At 31.5% G+C, this 22,998-nt stretch overlaps 2 protein-coding genes across 5 annotated transcripts in view; one reads left to right on the forward strand and one right to left on the reverse strand.

Annotated features, from left to right (window-relative positions):
- The first annotated feature begins 144 nt into the window (after positions 1 to 144).
- Positions 145 to 22,998, forward strand: part of gipc3 (GIPC PDZ domain containing family member 3) — a 23,936-nt gene continuing 1,082 nt past the window's right edge. The window contains exons 1-6 of one of the 4 annotated variants that reach the window (XM_062959336.1): positions 145 to 206; positions 10,636 to 10,712; positions 20,895 to 21,080; positions 21,168 to 21,348; positions 22,627 to 22,739; positions 22,857 to 22,938. In XM_062959336.1, coding sequence (XP_062815406.1) covers positions 20,931 to 21,080; positions 21,168 to 21,348; positions 22,627 to 22,739; positions 22,857 to 22,938 — 526 coding nt within the window. In that variant the 5' untranslated portion in view covers positions 145 to 206; positions 10,636 to 10,712; positions 20,895 to 20,930. Of the gene's footprint in view, positions 207 to 10,633; positions 10,713 to 17,220; positions 17,236 to 18,957; positions 19,057 to 20,894; positions 21,081 to 21,167; positions 21,349 to 22,626; positions 22,740 to 22,856; positions 22,939 to 22,998 lie in introns of those variants that run through there. The other 3 variants (XM_062959339.1, XM_062959338.1, XM_062959337.1) reach the window with 3 other exon arrangements.
- Positions 829 to 12,576, reverse strand: hmg20b (high mobility group 20B; the record flags this gene model as incomplete). Its single annotated transcript, XM_062959888.1, has 8 exons — positions 829 to 1,223; positions 4,074 to 4,206; positions 4,404 to 4,619; positions 8,395 to 8,473; positions 8,591 to 8,637; positions 10,598 to 10,718; positions 12,154 to 12,357; positions 12,442 to 12,576. Coding segments are annotated over 8 exons (948 nt in total), but the record flags the coding sequence as incomplete, so codon positions are not given.

A 22,998-nucleotide genomic window follows, 5' to 3' on the forward strand; every position in this document is an offset into this window, starting at 1 on the left:
TGATTGGCCGGATTCGAATCAATACAAACTTGACGTGAGAAGGGGCGGGGCGGAAAAAAGAGGGGCGGGGCGAAAAGGAGAGCGTGAGGCGTCGCCCTGGCAACCGGGCCTAGTCGGGCCTAGTGAAGCCTGCCTGGGAGTAGTCTCAGAAGAAGACGAAGATTAATGACGGGAATTAATAAATAACAATAATAATAACCAACCAGGTGAGATTTATATTTTTTCCCTTTTATTTTAGAAAAAAGACATAGAAGAAATAGAACTACATTTTATTATAAAACGGCAGCGTGAGCGTTTCTATGGCAACCGGGCCTAGTCGGGCCTAGTGAAGCCTGCCTTGGAGTAGCCTCAGAAGAAGAATATTAATGACAGGAATTAATAACGAATATTAATGAATTAATAATAATAATAATAATAATAATAATAACCATCCGGGTGAGATTTATATATTTTTTTTCCTTTTAGTTTAGAAAAAAGACATAGAACTAAATCTTATTATAAAACGGCAGCGTGAGCGTTTCTATGGCAACCGGGCCTAGTCGGGCTTAGTGAAGCCTGCCTTGGAGTAGCCTCAGAAGAAAATATTAATGACGGGAATTAATAACTAATATTAATGAATTAATAATAATAATAATAACCATCCAGGTGAGATTTATATATTTTTTCTTTTATTTTAGAAAAAATACATAGAACTAAATCTTATTATAAAACGGCAGCGTGAGCGTTTCTATGACAACCGGGCCTAGTCGGGCCTAGTGAAGCCTGCCTGGGAGTAGCCTCAGAAGAAGAATATTAATGAATTATTATTAATAATAATAACCATCCAGATGAGATTTATATTTTTTTCCCTTTTATTTTAGAAAAAGGCATAGAAGAAATAGAACTACATCTTATTATATTGCTAATATATATATATATAGAAATGTATATATATATATATATAATTCTCTCCCCTCCATACATTGCACAGAACATTCAGTGAGAAAGAAAGCTGTAACTAGTACATTAAACAGGAATATTATTTATATTTTTTCCCATTCGGAAAAAGCAAAGGTTCTATAAGAAAAGAGGGTTTGCTATTAAATACATTGATTTTTGCCTATTGAATATATATAATTAATGTTCTGTATTGGTTGAGAATGAAGGCAAATCAATGTAAATAAAAGGCGAAGAGAAGCGAATCCGGATGGCGGAGAATAAATGAATCCGTTCATAGATGTTCACTGGAAAGAGAATAAAAATAGCATGAGATTATTATTAATATATATTTATTCTATTATATTATTGTATTATTATTATATTTTATTATTATATTTATTACATTATATTATTGTATAATGTAAGGACAACTATGGTCTGTTATTATTTTCTTTTTTATCATTATATTATATTATATTATTGTTCTGTACAATATAACAATTATTATATTTTTATTATTTTATATTTATCATATAATTGTACTGTATAATAATAATATAACTTATTATTATTACATCTTTATTATATATATTATATTATTGTTTTGTATAATAATAAAAGTACAACTGTCTTCTTTAATGTAATATTATTTTATACATATCATATAATATTTATTATACAATTGTATAATGAGAACTACAGTTGTTATTATTATATTTTTATTATTTTACATCATATAATTATAATATTATTTTATATTTATCATATAATTATATTGTATAATAATAATAATATAACTATTATTTTCATTTTATATTTATCATATAATTATATTGTACAATAATAATAACCATTATTATTTTTATTTTATATTTACATTTAATTGTATTGTATAATAAAACGATTGTTATTTTTATTTTATATTTATCATATAATTATATTGTACAATATAACCATTATTATATTTATTATTTTATATTTACATTATTGATATATATAATACATAAAATTATCTTCTCTAATATTATATTATTATATTAAATTCTTAGAATATTATTATTATATTATATTATTTCTCTAATAGTATATAATATATATACTGTAATATAATATCTAATAATAATATACATACAATTATCTTCTCTAATATTATTATATTCTTATAATATTATTATTATATTATTTCTCTAATATAGTATAGTATAGTATAGATAATATAGTATGTAATATATATAATATAATATTATCTAATAATAATATTTTTATTTATTTATTTCCAACATTTATATCCCGCCCTTCTAACCTGAAGGGACTCAGGGCGGCGTACACAACTGGCAACAATTCGATACCGACACATAAATAAACATAACAGTAAATAAAATCCATTACAAACAATTAATACAATATAAAAATATAAAAACATACGGTTAAAATCCATTCATCCAATATCCTTGTGCTTTAATATACATACAATTATCTCCTCTAATATTATATTATTATATTATATTATTATATTATTATTCTATTATATTATTTCTCTAATATATTATAGTATAGTATAGATATATATTATGTATATTATATACTATAATATAATATTATCTAATAATAATATACATACAATTATCTTCTCTATTATATTCTTACAATATTATTATATTATTTCTCTAATATAGTATAGTATATTATATTATAGATAATATATTATAATACTAGCTGTGCCCGGCCACGCGTTGCTGTGGCAAAGTGGTGGTAGTATTGGTTAAAAATTGTTGTGTAATTTTTATTTGACGTTATTTGCATTTTTTAATTAATTTTATTGTAAGTTATATTTTTATTTATTAGATTTTATTATTTTCTTGTATTATTTTTAGTTATTTTCTGTTATTATAGTATTTTATTGTATTAATCTTTTATTGTAAGATATCTTTTTATTTATTATATTTTATTATTTTCTTGTATTATTTTTAGTGATTTTCTGTTATAGTATTTTACTGTATTAATCTTTTGGTGTTTTTAATTATTTTTTAGTGTTTTTTATTATTTTTTATTGGGTTGCTAGGAGACCAAGTGGGAGGAGCTTAGCCTTCTAACTGGCAGCAATTGGATAAAAGCAATTATTCCTCTCCCTCTAATTAGGACTTCATTTTTCTTTTCTTTTTGTTGTATCAACCCAGAGGCGTGGATGATGGGTTGTGTTGTCAAATTTCGAGGTTGGGGGGCCTGTAGTTTTGTTGTTTTGTGGGTCGCCGTGATGCCATTACTCATTTATATATATAGATATAATATACATAATATAATATTATCTATACACATAATAAAAAGAGAAAATTATATTATGTATATTATATACTATAATATAATATTATCTAATAATAATATACATACAATTATCTTCTCTATTATATTCTTACAATATTATTATATTATTTCTCTAATTTAGTATAGTATATTATATTGTAGATAATATATTATAATATATAATATACATAATATAATATTATCTATACACATAATAAAAAGAGAAAATTATATTATGTATATTATATACTATAATATAATATTATCTAATAATAATATAAATTATCTTCTCTATTATATTCTTACAATATTATTATATTATATTATTTCTCTAATATAGTATAGTATATTATATTGTAGATAATATATTATAATATATAATATACATAATATAATATTATCTATACACATAATAAAAAGAGAAAATTATATTATGTATATTATATACTATAATATAATATTATCTAATAATAATATAAATTATCTTCTCTATTATATTCTTACAATATTATTATATTATATTATTTCTCTAATATAGTATATTATATTATAGATAATATATTATAATATATAATATACATAATATAATATTATCTATACACATATTAAAAAGAGAAAATTATATTATGTATATTATATACTATAATATATGATTTAATAATAATATAAATTATCTTCTCTATTATATTCTTACAATATTATTATATTATATTATTTCTCTAATATAGTATAGTATATTATATTATAGATAATATATTATAATATATAATATACATAATATAATATTATCTATACACATAATAAAAAGAGAAAATTAGCTTGGGAATATATATATATATATGATGGAGACCGACCTTGCGATGCGGGACAGGATCTCCTTGACGCGGACCACCAGCCGCTCGTGTTGAGCTGGGTTGCTTTCGATGGCGCTGTGCAGCTTGGCCATGTAGAAATCCAAAGTATTCAGGGTTGGGGTCTCTCCAGTCCCTGCAATTGCAATGGGGAGGGGGCGGAAAAAGTTTGGCAAAAGTTTGGCAAAGTTTGTACGTATATTTGTTTGATCCGCCAAGGCTCCTCCACAGTGCAACGGACCCGGACCCAACTTGGCACACGGATGCGTTGAGGTCCAACTTAAAATATGAGGGGTCTTTTATGGGGGGGGGGGGGGGTTGTGTGGTTTGTACCTGGGAGGGGCAGGCTGGCGAAGGAGCGTGCGAGGGCCTGTCGCACGGCCTGGAGCTGGGCCTGGAGGTCCCGGGCCTGCCTCTCCTCGGCGGCCAGCTCCTGCTCCAGCCGCTCCTTGGCGCAGCTCATGCTCCGCGTGTGCCGCTCCAGCAGCGCGTTCTGCTCCTCGAACTCCGTGTTCGCCTTGCGCAGGCGGCGCAGCTCCGCCTCCCGCGCTGCAGGGGGAGACAAGAGTCAGGCTGGCCATCCGCCGGGAGGGATCGGACGGTGCCTCCCTTCTCACCCGACTCTAAGGTTCAGATATCAATAGATGTATATCTATAGATTCTATATCAATAGATAGATCACATCTACGGCTGGGTGGCCATCTGCCAGGAGGGATTGGATGGTGCCTTCCTTTATTATTATTATCATTATTATTATTATTATTGTGAATCAGACTGCGTGGCCATCCGCCGGGAGGGATCGGATGGTGCTTCCCTTCTCACCCGACTCTAAGGTTCAGATATCAATAGATGTATATCTATAGATTCTATATCAATAGATAGATCACATCTACGGCTGGGTGGCCATCTGCCAGGAGGGATCGGACGGTGCCTTCCTTTATTATTATCATTATTATTATTATTATTGTGAATCAGACTGCGTGGCCATCTGTCGGGAGGGATTGGACAGTGCCTCCCTTCTCACCCGACTCTAAGGTTCAGATATCAATAGATGTATATCTATAGATTCTATATCAATAGATAGATCACATCTACGGCCGGGTGGCCATCTGCCAGGAGGGATCGGACGGTGCCTTCCTTTATTATTATCATTATTATTATTATTATTGTGAATCAGACTGCGTGGCCATCCGCCGGGAGGGATCGGACGGTGCCTCCCTTCTCACCCGACTCTAAGGTTCATATATCAATAGATGTATATCTATAGATTCTATATCAATAGATAGATCACATCTACGGCCGGGTGGCCATCTGCCAGGAGGGATCGGATGGTGCCTTCCTTTATTATTATTATCATTATCATTATTATTATTGTGAATCAGACTGCGTGGCCATCCGCCGGGAGGGATCGGACGGTGCCTCCCTTCTCACCCGACTCTAAGGTTCATATATCAATAGATGTATATCTATAGATTCTATATCAATAGATAGATCACATCTACGGCCGGGTGGCCATCTGCCAGGAGGGATCGGATGGTGCCTTCCTTTATTATTATTATCATTATCATTATTATTATTGTGAATCAGACTGCGTGGCCATCCGCCGGGAGGGATCGGACGGTGCCTCCCTTCTCACCCGACTCTAAGGTTCATATATCAATAGATGTATATCTATAGATTCTATATCAATAGATAGATCACATCTACGGCCGGGTGGCCATCTGCCAGGAGGGATCGGATGGTGCCTTCCTTTATTATTATTATCATTATCATTATTATTATTGTGAATCAGACTGCGTGGCCATCTGTCGGGAGGGATCGGACGGTGCCTCCCTTCTCACCCGACTCTAAGGTTCATATATCAATAGATGTATATCTATAGATTCTATATCAATAGATAGATCACATCTACGGCCGGGTGGCCATCTGCCAGGAGGGATCGGATGGTGCCTTCCTTTATTATTATCATTATTATTATTATTATTGTGAATCAGACTGCGTGGCCATCCGCCGGGAGGGATTGGACAGTGCCTCCCTTCTCACCCGACTCTAAGGTTCATATATCAATAGATGTATATCTATAGATTCTATATCAATAGATAGATCACATCTACGGCCGGGTGGCCATCTGCCAGGAGGGATCGGATGGTGCCTTCCTTTATTATTATCATTATTATTATTATTATTGTGAATCAGACTGCGTGGCCATCTGTCGGGAGGGATCAGATGGTGCCTCCCTTTGCAGCACAAGTGGGGTTGGACTGGATGGCCCCTCTAAGAGTCTTATTATATATAATATAATAATTATAATGCTATATTAAATTATATTTTATTTTATATTGATATATTATTATATTATTACGGGGTGGCCATCCATCGGGAGGGATCGGACGGTGCCTCCCTTTGCAGCACAAGTGGTAATAATAATAATAATAATAATAATAATAATAATAATAATAATAATAAAGGAAGGCATAATAATAAAGGAAACCGACGAAACCATTGATCATATCCTCAGCTGCTGTAAAAAAAATCGCACAGACAGACTACAAACAGAGGCACAACTATGTGGCCCAAATGATTCATTGGAACTCATGCCTCAAGTCCCACCTCCCAGCAGCAAAGAACTGGTGGGATCACAAACCTGCAAAAGTCTTGGAAAATGAGCAGACACCAGAGGGCCATCTGTCAGGAGGGATCAGATTATATTGTTGTGAATCAGACTGCGTGGCCATCTGTCGGGAGGGATCGGACGGTGCCTCCCTTCTCACCCGACTCTAAGGTTCATATCAGTAGATAGATCACATCTATGGCTGGGTGGCCATCTGCCCAGAGGGATCGGATGGTGCCTTCCTTTATTATCATCATCATCATCATTATTATTATTATTATTAAGAATCATAGAGTGGATGGCCATTTGTCGGGAGGGATCGGATGGTGCCTTCCTTTTCTATTATTATTATTATTATTGTTATTATTATTATTATTATTATTGTGAACCAGACTGTGTTGCCATCTGTTGGGAGGGATCGGATGGTGCCTTCCTTTATTATTATTATTATTATTATTATTATTATTATTATTATTATTGTGAACCAGACTGTGTTGCCATCTGTTGGGAGGGATCGGATGGTGCCTTCCTTTATTATCATTATCATTATTATTATTATTATTGTGAATCAGACTGCATGGCCATCTGTCGGGAGGGATTGGATGGTGCCTTGCTTTTCTATTATTATTATTATTATTATTATTATTATTATTATTATTATTATTGTGAATCAGACACCAGAGGGCCATCTGTCAGGAGGGATCAGATTATATTGTTGTGAATCAGACTGCGTGGCCATCTGTCGGGAGGGATCGGACGGTGCCTCCCTTCTCACCCGACTCTAAGGTTCATATCAGTAGATAGATCACATCTACGGCTGGGTGGCCATCTGCCCAGAGGGATCGGATGGTGCCTTCCTTTATTATCATCATCATCATCATTATTATTATTATTATTACGAATCATAGAGTGGATGGCCATTTGTCGGGAGGGATCGGATGGTGCCTTCCTTTTCTGTTGTTGTTGTTGTGAATCAGACTGCGTGGCCATCTGTCGGGAGGGATCGGATGGTGCCTTGCTTTTCTATTATTATTATTATTATTGTTGTTGTTGTTATTATTATTATTATTATTATTATTATTATTATTATTATTATTATTATTGTGAACCAGACTGTGTTGCCATCTGTTGGGAGGGATCGGATGGTGCCTTCCTTTATTATTATTATCATTATCATTATTATTATTATTGTGAATCAGACTGCGTGGCCATCTGTCGGGAGGGATCGGATGGTGCCTTGCTTTTCTATTATTATTATTATTGTTGTTATTGTTATTATTATTATTATTATTATTATTATTATTATTATTATTATTATTGTGAACCAGACTGTGTTGCCATCTGTTGGGAGGGATCGGATGGTGCCTTCCTTTATTATTATTATCATTATCATTATTATTATTATTGTGAATCAGACTGCATGGCAATCTGTCGGGAGGGATCGGATGGTGCCTTCCCTTATTATTATCATTATTATTGTGAATCAGACTGAGTGGCCATCTGTCGGGAGGGCTCAGATTGTGCCTTCCTTTTCTATTATTATTATTATTATTATTATTATTATTATTATTATTGTGAATCAGAGACTGTGTGGCTATCTGTCTGGAAGGATCGGATGGTGCTTTCTATCGTCATTATTATGAAGCAGGGACTGGGTGGCCATCTGTCGGGAGGGATCGGATGGTGCCTCTGCTTGGACTTGCTTTATATTACCTTTGTTCTGGTCTAAGAATTCCTCCGTGAAAATGGGGACGTCAAAGGAGGAGAAGCTGTCACTGGCACCTTCACCGGTCTAATTGGAAAACAAATAATAATAATAATAACAATAATAATAATAATAATAATAATAATAATAATAATAATATCAATTAAATAAACCCAACTAAAAAACACAAATTACGGTGTTTACCTTGTACCCATTCAGTAAGGTATTCAAGCCTCCGGGTCCGGCATCCTCTGGAAAAGAATAATAATAACAACAATAATAATAATAATAATAATTGACACAAGGACACAGTATGACACAGCAAATGAGAGATATATGCTGGATTTTATTATTATTATATTATATCATTATTATATTATTATATATTTACTATTACATATTGATTTACGTTATTATTTATTGAGATATATATGCTGGAATTTATTATTACTATTTTATTTTTATTATTTTATTTTTTATTATATATTTAGTTATTATTTATTATGGAGATATATATATATATATATATATATATATACAACAATAATAATAATAATTGACACAAGGACACAGTATGACACAGCAAATGAGAGATATATGCTGGATTTTATTATTATTATATTATATCATTATTATATTATTATATATTTATTATTACATATTGATTTATGTTATTATTTATTGAGATATATATGCTGGAATTTATTACTATTTTATTTTTATTATTTTATTTTTTATTATATATTTAGTTATTATTTATTATTGATATATATATATATATACAACAATAATAATAATAATTGACACAAGGACACAGTATGACACAGCAAATGAGAGATATATGCTGGATTTTATTATTATTATATTATATCATTATTATATTATTATATATTTACTATTACATATTGATTTACGTTATTATTTATTGAGATATATATGCTGGAATTTATTATTACTATTTTATTTTTATTATTTTATTTTTTATTATATATTTAGTTATTATTTATTATTGATATATATATATATATATACAACAATAATAATAATAATTGACACAAGGACACAGTATGACACAGCAAATGAGAGATATATGCTGGATTTTATTATTATTATATTATATCATTATTATATTATTATATATTTACTATTACATATTGATTTACGTTATTATTTATTGAGATATATATGCTGGAATTTATTATTACTATTTTATTTTTATTATTTTATTTTTTATTATATATTTAGTTATTATTTATTATTGATATATATATATATATATACAACAATAATAATAATAATTGACACAAGGACACAGTATGACACAGCAAATGAGAGATATATGCTGGATTTTATTATTATTATATTATATCATTATTATATTATTATATATTTATTATTACATATTGATTTACGTTATTATTTATTGAGATATATATGCTGGAATTTATTATTACTATTTTATTTTTATTATTTTATTTTTTATTATATATTTAGTTATTATTTATTATTGATATATATATATATATATATATACAACAATAATAATAATAATTGACACAAGGACACAGTATGACACAGCAAATGAGAGATATATGCTGGATTTTATTATTATTATATTATATCATTATTATATTATTATATATTTATTATTACATATTGATTTACGTTATTATTTATTGAGATATATATGCTGGAATTTATTATTACTATTTTATTTTTATTATTTTATTTTTTATTATATATTTAGTTATTATTTATTATTGATATATATATATATATATATATATATATATATATATATATATACACAACAATAATAATAATAATTGACACAAGGACACATTATGACACAGCAAATGAGAGATATATGCTGGATTTTATTATTATTATATTATATCATTATTATATTATTATATATTTATTATTACATATTGATTTATGTTATTATTTATTGAGATATATATGCTGGAATTTATTATTACTATTTTATTTTTATTATTTTATTTTTTATTATATATTTAGTTATTATTTATTATTGATATATATATATATACAACAATAATAATAATAATTGACACAAGGACACATTATGACACAGCAAATGAGATATATATGCTGGATTTTATTATTATTATTATTATTATATTTAGGTTACTATTTATTATTATAGTACAGTACTTATTTATTGTTATTATTATTTAATAATAATACCTTTCTTGATCTTCTTTTCCTGCATCTTCTCGGCGCAGACCTTGTAGGCTTCCGACTGCTGATATTCCCGAAGCTCCTTCATGTATTGCTGCTTCTCACGCTCCGCTTCATCCAGGTACCGCTGGGATAAAAAATAAATTATTATATTATTACTAGCTGTGCCCGGCCATGCGTTGCTGTGGCAAAGTGGTGGTGGTATTGGTTAAAAATTGTTGTGTAATTTTTATTTGACGTTATTTGCATTTTTTTTATTAATTTTACTGTAAGATATATTTTTATGTATTATATTTTATTATTTTCTTGTATTATTTTTAGTTATTTTCCTGTTATTATAGTATTTTATTGTATTAATTTTAGTGTTTTTTATTATTTTTTATTGGGTTGCTAGGAGACCAAGTTGGAGGAGCTTAGCCTTCTAACTGGCAGCAATTGGATAAAAACAATTATTCCTCTCCCTCTAATTAGGACTTTGTTTTTCTTTTCTTTTTGTTGTATCAACCTAGAGGCATGGATGAGGGGTTGTGATGTCAATTTTCGAGGTTGTGGGGTGTTTACTTTTGTTGTTTTGTCCGCTGCCGTGATGCCATCACTCTTTTATATATATAGACTAGCTGTGCCCGGCCACGCGTTGCTGTGGCGAAGTATGGTGGTATGGGAAATAAAGTATTGAGGAATTGGTGGTAGTTAAGGTAAAGGGTCCCCTGGGCTGAGTGGGTTGCTAGGAGACCAAGTGAGCGGAGCTTAGCCTTCTAACTGGCAGCAATAGGATAAAAACAATTATTCCTCTCCCTCTAATTTGGACTTTATTTTTCTTTTCTTTTTGTTATATCAACCTAGAGGCGTGGATGATGGGTTGTGTTGTCAAATTTCGAGTTTGTGGGGTGTTTACTTTTGTTGTTTTGGCGGTCGCCAGGATTCCATCACTCTTTTATATATATAGAAGATTTAATATTGTATCTATATATATAAAAGAGTGATGGCATCAGGGCAGCGGACAAAACAACAAAACTACAGGCCCCCCAACCTCGAAATTTGACAACACAACCCATCATCCATGCCTCTAGGTTGATACAACAAAAAGAAAAGAAAAATAAAGTCCTACTTAGAGGGAGAGCAATAATTTTTTTATCCAATTGCTGCCAGTTTAGAAGGCTAAGCTCCGCCCACTTGGTCTCCTAGCAACCCAATCAGCCCAGTGTTAATAAAAGAATAAAAAAATAAAATAAATACAATTAATACAATAAAAAATAATAAAAACACTAAAATAATTAAAAACACTAAAAATTAATACAATAAAATACTATAACAAAATAACTAAAAATAATACAACAAAATAATAAAATATAATAAATAAAAAAGATAAGTTACAATAAAATTAATTTTAAAAAATACAAATAATGTCAAATAAAAATTCCACAACAACTTTTAACCAATACCACCACCACTTTGCCACAGCAACGTTTGGCCGGGCACAGCTAGTATCTTATATAATAACAATAATAATAATAATAATAATAATAATAATATTTAGAAAATGAATAAAATGTGTAATAGACCTGCTTATCGGTGGGTGGCAGCTTGCTCCATTCGGCTCCCAGCATCTTGGTGATTTCGGGGAAAGGCAAGTCCGGGCGCTGGGTTCGAATCTGCTCCCGCCGCTCGTTCAGGAAGCGGACGTAGCCCGTCACGGGCGCTTTCGGGCCGTTGGGGAGAACCTTCTTCCGCTTCTTGCCTTTGGGCCAGCCGCGCTTCTTCACCGGCTGCAAAACAGGAACACGATGGGCGTCTTTTTGCAAAAAAAGCAAAAAGTCGCAAATGCACTCTGCGCATGCTCAGGGGCTCACCTCCTCCTCGGCGAGCGGCTTCTCCCCTTTCTCCTGCTTGACGGACACCAGGAGGCCACCCGGTTGGCTCTCACCGGCCCTGAAAATCAAAAGCAAATTCCCATTATAATTTTTATTGAGTTTACCAGTGTCACATTAACAAAAACAACACAAACAACACAAAAATTAAAGAAAGGAGATATATATATATATATATATATATATATATATATATATATATATATGAGTAATAATAATAATAATAAAAAAGAGAAGGGTGAGAGATTTAATATATATATATACTAGCTGTGCCCGGCCACGCGTTGCTGTGGCTTATGGGAATTCTTTGTTAGGTAGGTGGAATAACAGTGAATAGCTTTGTAGCCTGAAAGCCTGGCCATTTTCTTATGTGAATCCTTGTTTGGTGAGCTGGAATAGAAAGGAGTAGGCTTGCTGCTTGGAAGGTTAGGTAGTTGCCTTTTAGGGGGGTAGAATTGTAATGAATAGCCTCGGTGGTTCAAAGCCTGGGTGCTTGCTACCTAGGGGAAATCTTTGGTTGGTCAGCTTCAGAGTAGTATCACTGTTTCAAAGCCTGGTCGCCTTTTGCGAAGGTTAATCTTTTATTGGTCGGGTTGAATTGCACTGAATATCCTTGCAGCTCCAATGTCTGGCTGTATTTATTATTTTGTATTTTATATATATATATATTACAAAATATAGAAAACATGGCAATAAGAATAAGAATAGTAGAAGTTCCCGCCCATGGTCCCTGTCCCGAAAAATACTTTGAGTTCCGCGCGCATGCGTACATTGCCTGTTGTGGGTTTTGGCCTTTTTTTGGTGTTGTGATTGTGTTTTTTGTGTGATTGTGTTGTATCTTACTGGAGGCAGGGATGATGGATTGTGTTGCCAATTTTAGAGTTTGGGGGGTGTTGGGTTTTTTTGTTTTGTGAGTCGCCGTGATGCCAAAAGCCTTTTATATATATAGATATATATATAGATTACACAAAGAAAAGAAAAAAAAAAAACACTCACGCACATGTAACATGTTTTGTACTTCCATTCGTCCCTTATGAGAATCTAATTAAATTATATTATATTTATGTCTTGTCCTGGTAGAGCCTGTGTCTTCTAGTCATTTTACCAGTTTCCAATTAAAAAAAAAAAGGAATTAAGTAATATTAGTTGCCATATAATCTCTAAATAAATTCCAGTCAGTCTTATTTGTTGATTGTACTCTATAGGATCTTAACAGAAATGTTAATTCGTCTAATAATAATTGGGAGTGTCTAGTTATATATATAATAAATTATAATCTATATATATCTATATCTATATATGTTTATACAAATGCATATATATATATATATATATATCACTCGTAATAGTAATAATATTAATATTATTATTAATAATAATAATTGGGAGTGTAGTTATATATATAATAAATTATAATCTATATATATCTATATCTATATATGTTTATACAGATGCATATATATATATATTATATATATATCACTCGTAATAGTAATAATATTAATATTATTATTAATAATAATAATTGGGAGTGTCTAGTTATATATATAATATATAAATAAATTTTATATATATTTATACACACACACACATATATATAATATAACTTGTAATAGTAATAATAATAATAATAATAGTTGGGAGTGCCTAGTTATATATATAATAAATTATAATCTATCTATCTATCTATATATATATATATATATATATATGTTTATACACATGCATATATATATATATATCACTTGTAATAGTAATAATATTAATATTATTAATAATAATAATAATAATTGGGAGTGCCTAGTTATATATATAATAAATTATAATCTATCTATCTATATATATATATATATGTTTATACACATGCATATATATATCACTTGTAATAGTAATAATATTAATATTATTATTAATAATAATAATTGGGAGTGTCTAGTTATATATATAATAAATTATAATCTATATATATCTATATCTATATAGGTTTATACAGATGCATATATATATATATATATATATATATATATATATATATCACTCGTAATAGTAATAATATTAATATTATTATTAATAATAATAATAACTGGGAGTGTCTAGTTATATATATAATAATTTGTAATTTATAATTTTTATATATATTTATACACACACACATATATAATATAACTCATAATAGTAATAGTAATAATAATAATTGGGAGTGTCTATATATATATAATACAACTCATAATAGTAATAATAATAATAATAATAATTGGGAGTGTCTAGTTATACATATAATATAATAATTTATAAATGTAGTAATAATAATAATAATTGGGAGTGTCTAGTTATATATATATAATATAATAAATTATAATTTATAAATTTATATATATATTTATACACACATATATATAACTTGTAATAGTGATAATAATAATAATAATTGAGAGTGTCTAGTTATACATATAATATAATAATTTATAAATTTAGTAATAATAATAATAATAATAATTGGGAGTGTCTAGTTATATACATATAATTTATTATTTATAAATTTATATATATATATATATATATATATATATACACACACACACACACACACACACACACACACGCAATATATAATTTGTAATAATAATAATAATAATTTGAAAGATATTTGATGCTCACATCAATCCAGTGGGTTTCGCACTGTGTGCCATAGCTCTGTTCACAATCAAGGGAGGAAACCTGCAAACAACAACAACAATAATAATAATAATAATAATAATAATAATAATAATTTGCTCCTCAATCTCTTCCTTATTGAACCCAATACCCCTGAAAATAATAACATATCCCTGCAAATAGTAATAATATACCCTTGCAAATAACAATATGATTATATTATATTTCAGCAAATAATAACAACATAATAATATATTATTATATTATATCTCAGCATATAATAATATATAACATAATAATATATCCTTACAAATAATAATATATTATTATATTAATCTCAGCAAATAATAATATATCCTGGCAAACAATAATATATTATTACATTATATCTCAGAAAATAATAATATATCCCTACTAATAATAATACACCCTTGCAAATAATATTATTATTATATCTCAGCATATAATAATATATAACATAATAATACATCCTTGCAAATAATAATAATATTATATTGATCTCAGCAAATAATAATATATCCTTGCAAACAATAATAATATATTATTATATATCTCAGCAAATAATAATTTATCCTCACAAATAATAATACATCCTTGCACATAATAATTTATTATTATATTATATCGCAGCAAATAATGATATATAATATAATAATATATCCTTGCAAATAATGATTATATTATATTTCAGCAAATAATATATCCTTGCAAACAATAATAATAATATATTATATTATATCTCAGCAAATAATAATTTATCCCTACTAAAAGTAATACATCCTTGCAAATAATAATATTATTATATTATATCTCAGAAAAGAATAATATATAACAAAAATATATATCCTTGCAAATAATAATAATAATATATTATTATATTAATTTCAGCAAATAATAATATATCCTTGCAAACAATAATATTATTATATATCTCAGCAAATAATAAAGCCCTACAAATAATAATAATATACTATTATTATATTATATCCCAGCATATAATAATATATAATAATATATCCTTGCAAATAATAATAATAATAATAATAATAATCTCAGCAATCTCAGAAAAGAATAATATATAACAAAAATATATATCCTTGCAAATAATAATAATAATATATTATTATATTAATTTCAGCAAATAATAATATATCCTTGCAAACAATAATATTATTATATATCTCAGCAAATAATAAAGCCCTACAAATAATAATATACTATTATTATATTATATCCCAGCATATAATAATATATAATAATATATCCTTGCAAATAATAATAATAATAATAATCTCAGCAATCTCAGAAAAGAATAATATATAACAAAAATATATATCCTTGCAAATAATAATAATAATCTCAGCAAATAATAATATATCTTTGCAAATAATAATATCTAATATAATATATCCTTGGAAATAATAATAATAATAATAATCTCAGCAAATAATAATAATATATCTTTGCAAATAATAATATCTAATATAATATATCCTTGGAAATAATAATAATAATAATAATAATAATAATAATAATAATAATAATAATAATAATAATAATCTCAGCAAATAATAATAATATATCTTTGCAAATAATAATATCTAATATAATATATCCTTGGAAATAATAATAATATAATTATATCTCAGCAATTAATAATAATAACAATAATAAATCCTTGCTTCTAGATCCCTCTTCTTTCATGGCCTTGCAAGATCCCAGCCTTAAAGAGATCGATCAGAATAATATTAAAATAATATTGAAATAATAGATCCCAACTTTTGCTCGTTTTCTCTTTCTCTCTCTCTTTTTCCCGGGAGAAGCCCCGCCCCCTTCTCCTCGCCCCCTCCCATCGGGTTCCCTTATGCAAATAGCTCCCGCTCTGCGGGCGCTGATTGGCTCGCAGCTGCCTCAGGCCCAGCTCTGATAGGCTGCCACCCTTCCGCCTAGAATGATGAGACCGCGTCACGGTGGGGGAAACGGGGCGCGCGGATTGGACGGCAGGCGCGTCCAATCAGGAAAGCGGCTGCAGTGGCTGTTTTACATATTGGGGGAATTAAAAGGGCGATGGCAACGGACCCCACTTAAGCCGTTGTTTAGGTAAAAGATTATAAATAAATATAATTTTATATATATATATATATATGTGTGTGTGATATAATTAATATATTATAATTAGAATATTTATTATATAATAAATATAAATATATTATAAAATTTATTATATAATAAATAATAATAATAATATATAATAATAATAAAATTATAATAATAAATAATAAAATATACAATATATAATATACAATACAGTAGAGTCTCACTTATCCAACATAAACGGGCCGGCAGAACGTTGGATAAGCAAATATGTTGGATAATAAGGAGAGATCAAGAAAAAACCTATTAAACATCAAATTAGGTTATGATTTTACAAATTCAACACCAAAACATCATGCTATACAACAAATTTGACAGAAAAATTAGTTCAATCCGCAGTAATGCTATGTTGTAATTACTGTATTTACGAATTTAGCACCAAAACATCATGATATATTGAAAACATTGACTACAAAAATGTGTTGGATAATCCAGAACGTTGGATAAGCGAGTGTTGGATAAGTGAGACTCTACTGTATATACAAAAATAATTATATATATATATATAATTTATTTATATTTATATTATAATAAATTATAATATAATAATATTATAATATATAATATTATAATAAATTATTTATATTTATATATAAATAATTATATATATATAATCATATTTATATATATATGTGATATAATTAATATATTATAAATATAATATTTATTCTATAATAAATATATTATAAATATATTATAACATTTATTATATAATAAATATATATACAATATATATAAAAATAATTATATATATATATATATATATATATATATATAGTGTATGATGATGATGATGATGATGATAATGTAGTAACAATTATAATAACAATATAATAATATGGAGTCCTTATAATATAGTAATAATAATAACATGATAGTAATAATAAAAATAATAAAATAGTAATAATAATAATAATAATATAATATGGAGTCCTAATAATATAATAATATGATAGTAATAATAATAATAATAATATAGTAATAATAGCATGATAATAATAATGATGATGATAGTAATAATAATAATAATAATAATAATAATAATAATAATAATAATACATCACACAGTCCTAGACACTTGGGAAGTGTTGACTTGTGATTTTGTGATACGAAATCCAGCATGTCTATCTTCTTTGCTGTGTCATAATAAAATAATAATAATATAATAATATGCAGTCCTAATAATATAGTAATAATAAGTTAGTAATAATAATACAGCAATAATAATAATAATATAGTAATAATAACATGATAACAATAATAAGATAGTAATAATAATATGATAGCAATAATAATAATAATAATAATAATAATAATAATAATAAGGAGTCCTAGACTTGGAAGCCACTGCCCTTGGGAAACTACACCTCCCAGGACTGACTATAGCCGTGAGGCTTGGTGAGTCACCTGTCTTTGGGTTCTGATGCCGCGAAGGATCGGGTTCCGGGCGTCCTGCCAGGGCCGGGATCGCCTTCCCGGCTGCGGCTTGTGGGCCATCAATAATTCAGGCCGGGATTGTTGTCGTGGTCGCCCATCGTGGTGGTGGTGGTGGTGGTGGTGCTAATGGAGAACGGGGGCCCCGGTGCTGCGGGTCCGGGATCCGGGCGGTCCGAGCCACGGTCTGGACCCCCTCCGAGACCCCGTCCGCGCCTGGTCTTCCACACGCAGCTGGCCCACGGCAGCCCCACCGGCCGGATCGAGGGCTTCACCAACGTCAAGGAGCTCTACGCCAAAATCGCCCAGGTCTTCGGCATCTCCCCCACCGAGGTGAGGCCGTCGCTCGGGACGTCCGCCGGGAGGGATCGGGTGGGGTCCTGGCCCAACCGGACAGCCCGGAGGGGTCCCTCCCGTTCTAGGATCCTTGGGTCTTGAGCAGAGGCCGGAGGGGCATCTGTCGGGAGGGATCGAAAGGTGTCGTCACAGAATGAGGTTGGACTAGATGACCTTGGACTCTTACAATATGGGCATCTGTCGGGAGGGATCGGGTGGTCTATGATAGGCCTCTCTCTCTCATTTATTATTATTATTATTATTATTATTATGACACAGCAAACAAGATAGACATGCTGGATTTCGTATCACAAAATCACAAGTCGAACACTTCCCAAGTGTCTAGGACTGTGTGATGTATTATTATTATTATTATTATTATTATTATTATTATTATTATTATTTTATTATGACACAGCAAACAAGATAGACATGCTGGATTTCATATCACGAAATCACAAGTCGAACACTTCCCAAGTGTCTAGGACTCTGTGATGTATTATTATTATCATTATTATTATTATTATTATTATTATTATTATTATTTTATTATGACACAGCAAACAAGATAGACATGCTGGATTTCGTATCACAAAATCACAAGTCGAACACTTATTATTATTATTATTATTATTATTATTATTATTATTATTATTATTATATCCCTGCAAATAATAATAATATATCCTTGCAAATAATAATAATAATATATTGTATCCCTGTAAATAACAATATATCCTTGCAAATAATACTAATATATTCCTGCAAAATGATAACAATAATAATATATTATATCCCTGCAAATAATAATAACAATATTGTATTCTTGCAAATAATAATATATCCATGCAAATAATGATAACCATAATATATTATATCCCTGCAAATAATAATAATAATATATTGTATCCCTGTAAATAATATATCACTGCAAATAATAATAAAATAATAGTATATTATATTCCTGCAAATAATAATATTATATTATATCCCTGCAAATAATAAGAAATTATATCCCTGCAAATAATAATATATTCCTCCTAATAATAATAATAATATATTATTTATTATATCCCTGCAAATAATAATAAGAAATTATATCCCTGCAAATAATAATATATCATTGCAAATAATATATTCCTGCTAATAATAATAATAATAATAATAATATATCCCTGCAAATAATAATAATATATCTTTGCAAATCATAATAAATTATATCCCTGCAAATAATAATATATCATTGCAAATAATAATAATATATCCTTGCAAATAATACTAAGAAATTATATCCCTGCAAATAATAATATATCATTGCAAATAATAATAATAATATCCCTGCAAATAATAATAATATATCCCTCCAAGTAGTAATAATATATTATTGTTTTAATACATATTGAGAAAGTTAAGTCAGATATAGACCTATTTCTCATATATATATATATACAATAGAGTTTCACTTATCCAACATAAGAATGTTGGATAAGCGAATATGTTGGATAATAAGGAGGCATTAAGGAAAAGCCTATTAATCATCAAATTAGGTTATGATTTTACAAATGAAGCACCAAAACATCATGTTAGACAACAAATTTGGCAGAAAAAGTAGTTCAATACACAGTAATGCTACGTAGTAATTACTGTATTTACGAATTTACCACCAAAATATCACGATGTATTGAAAACATTGACTGCAAAAATGTGTTGGATAATCCAGAACGTTGGATAAGCGAGTGTTGGATAAGTGAGGCTCTACTGTATATATATATGCACATATATATGTCACGAGTAATAAGCAACGGGCGAACCACGTTATCCGCTGGGTCCGCCAGATCCTGTTCTGCACGCTGAACACGCACAAGGTGGAGATGCAGAAGCTTCTGGGCGGCCAGATCGGTCTGGAGGACTTCATCTTCGCCCACGTCCGGGGGGAGACCAAGGAGGTCGAGGTCACCAAGACCGAGGACGCCCTGGGGCTGACCATCACCGACAACGGGGCCGGATACGCCTTCATCAAGGTCAGGGCCGGATCGGGGTCGCGGCGGGGGGACGGGTAGGGCACGGGGTGGCCCGTGACGAGTCCGGACTCCTTCCTCGTCCCGCAGCGCATCAAGGAGGGCAGCATCATCAACCGCCTGCCCAGCGTCTGCGTGGGGGACAGCATCGAGGCCATCAACGAGCAGACCATCGTGGGCTGCCGACACTACGAGGTGGCCAAGATGCTGCGCGAGATGCCCAAGGCCCAGCCCTTCACCCTGCGCCTCGTCCAGCCCAAGCGGGCCTTCGGTGAGCCGAGGCCAGAACACACTCGCGGCGTCACAACAACCTAGTCTCTCGGGAACCCGGTTGGTCGGGAATCCATTTCGTCAGGAACCCGGTGTGTCGGGACCCCAGTTTGTCGGGACTCCGGTTTGTCGGGAACCTGGTTTGTGGGGAACAATGGTTTGTCGGAGACCCAGTGTGTCAGGAACCCAGTTTGTGGGGCCCCAGTTCGTCAGTAACCTGGTTTGTCAGGAACCCGGTTTGTTGGGACTCCAGTTTATTGGGACCCCGGTTTGTCAGGACCCCGGTTTGTCAGAGACCCGGTGTATCAGGAACCCAGTTCATGGGGCCCCAATTCGTCAGGTACCTGGTTTGTCAGGAACCCGGTTTGTTGGGACTCCGGTTCGTCGGGACCCCAGTTTGTCGGAGACCCAGTGTGTCAGGAACCCAGTTTGTGGGGCCCCAGTTCATCGGGAACCTGGTTTGTCAGGAACCTGGTTTGTCGGGACCCCGGTTCCTTGGGACTCCAGTTCCTCGGGACCCCGGTTTGTTAGGAACCCAGTTTGTTAGGAACCTGGTTTGTCAGGAACCTGGTTTGTCGGAGACCCGGCGTGTCAGGAACCCAGTTTGTGGGGCCCCAGTTCGTCAGTAACCTGGTTTGTCAGGAACCCGGTTCGTCAGGAACCCAGTTCGTTGGGACCCCGGTTCGTCACAACCCCGGTTTGTCAGGAACCTGGTTCATCAGAATCCAGTTCGTCGGGACCTAGTTTACCGAAACCAGGTTTCAACAGACTAGGTTTCACTAAACCAGGTAGCAACTAATTCAATTTTAACAGAATTGGGTTTCAATGAACTGGTGTCAACAAACTGGTTTTTGGTAAATCAGTTTGCAAGTAAATGAGTTCCAACTGATTCGGTTTCAATGGACTTAGGTTTCTGTAAACCAGGTTGCAACTCACCGAGTTTCCACAAACTAGGTTTCTACCGACCAGGTTTCAGCAAGCCATGTGAAACTCACATTTGTGATAGCTTGGCATACAGTTGGGCCTGTCTCAGTCTTTTTACCAAAGGGATGTGTTCTTCTAGTGTTTGTGAATAGATTAGTATGTCGTCCAGATAAACCAGAACTCCCTTGTACAACCGCAGGTGTAGGAACCCGTTGTACACATCCGTGGAGCGTTATTCAACCCAAAGGGCATCACTCTGTATTAGTATGCGCCCAGCGGACAATTAGATTTTAACAAACACACCCCGATTGGGCCTTGCAAGGATGGGTGTGAGCCGGGTTTCTCGCCTTTCCAGACATGATCGGGCAGCGGAGCCGTGGGAGCAAAGCCGCGGGCGAAGGGAGCCTCTCCAGCGGGCGGGAGACGCTGCGCCTGCGCGCCAAGGGCGACGCCACCCTGGAAGAGGCGGTGCGTAATATAATAATATTATTCCCAGCTAATAATATAATATTGGAATAATAATATTCCAGGTAATAATATTTTATAATATATAGTAACACTCACCTGCTCTCCTCCTGCTTGCAGCCCAACGAGTTCGAAGAAGCCGCCGCGGCGAAAGTGGACGACCTGCTGGAGAGCTACATGGGCATCCGGGACGTGGAATTGGGTGAGTCGCGGGTATGGGAATTACCCTCCGCATTCGGAGGTTTGGAGAGATATAGAACCC

This window comes from Anolis carolinensis, unplaced genomic scaffold (genome assembly GCF_035594765.1).
Source record: "Anolis carolinensis isolate JA03-04 unplaced genomic scaffold, rAnoCar3.1.pri scaffold_7, whole genome shotgun sequence".
Taxonomy (NCBI): domain Eukaryota; kingdom Metazoa; phylum Chordata; class Lepidosauria; order Squamata; family Dactyloidae; genus Anolis; species Anolis carolinensis.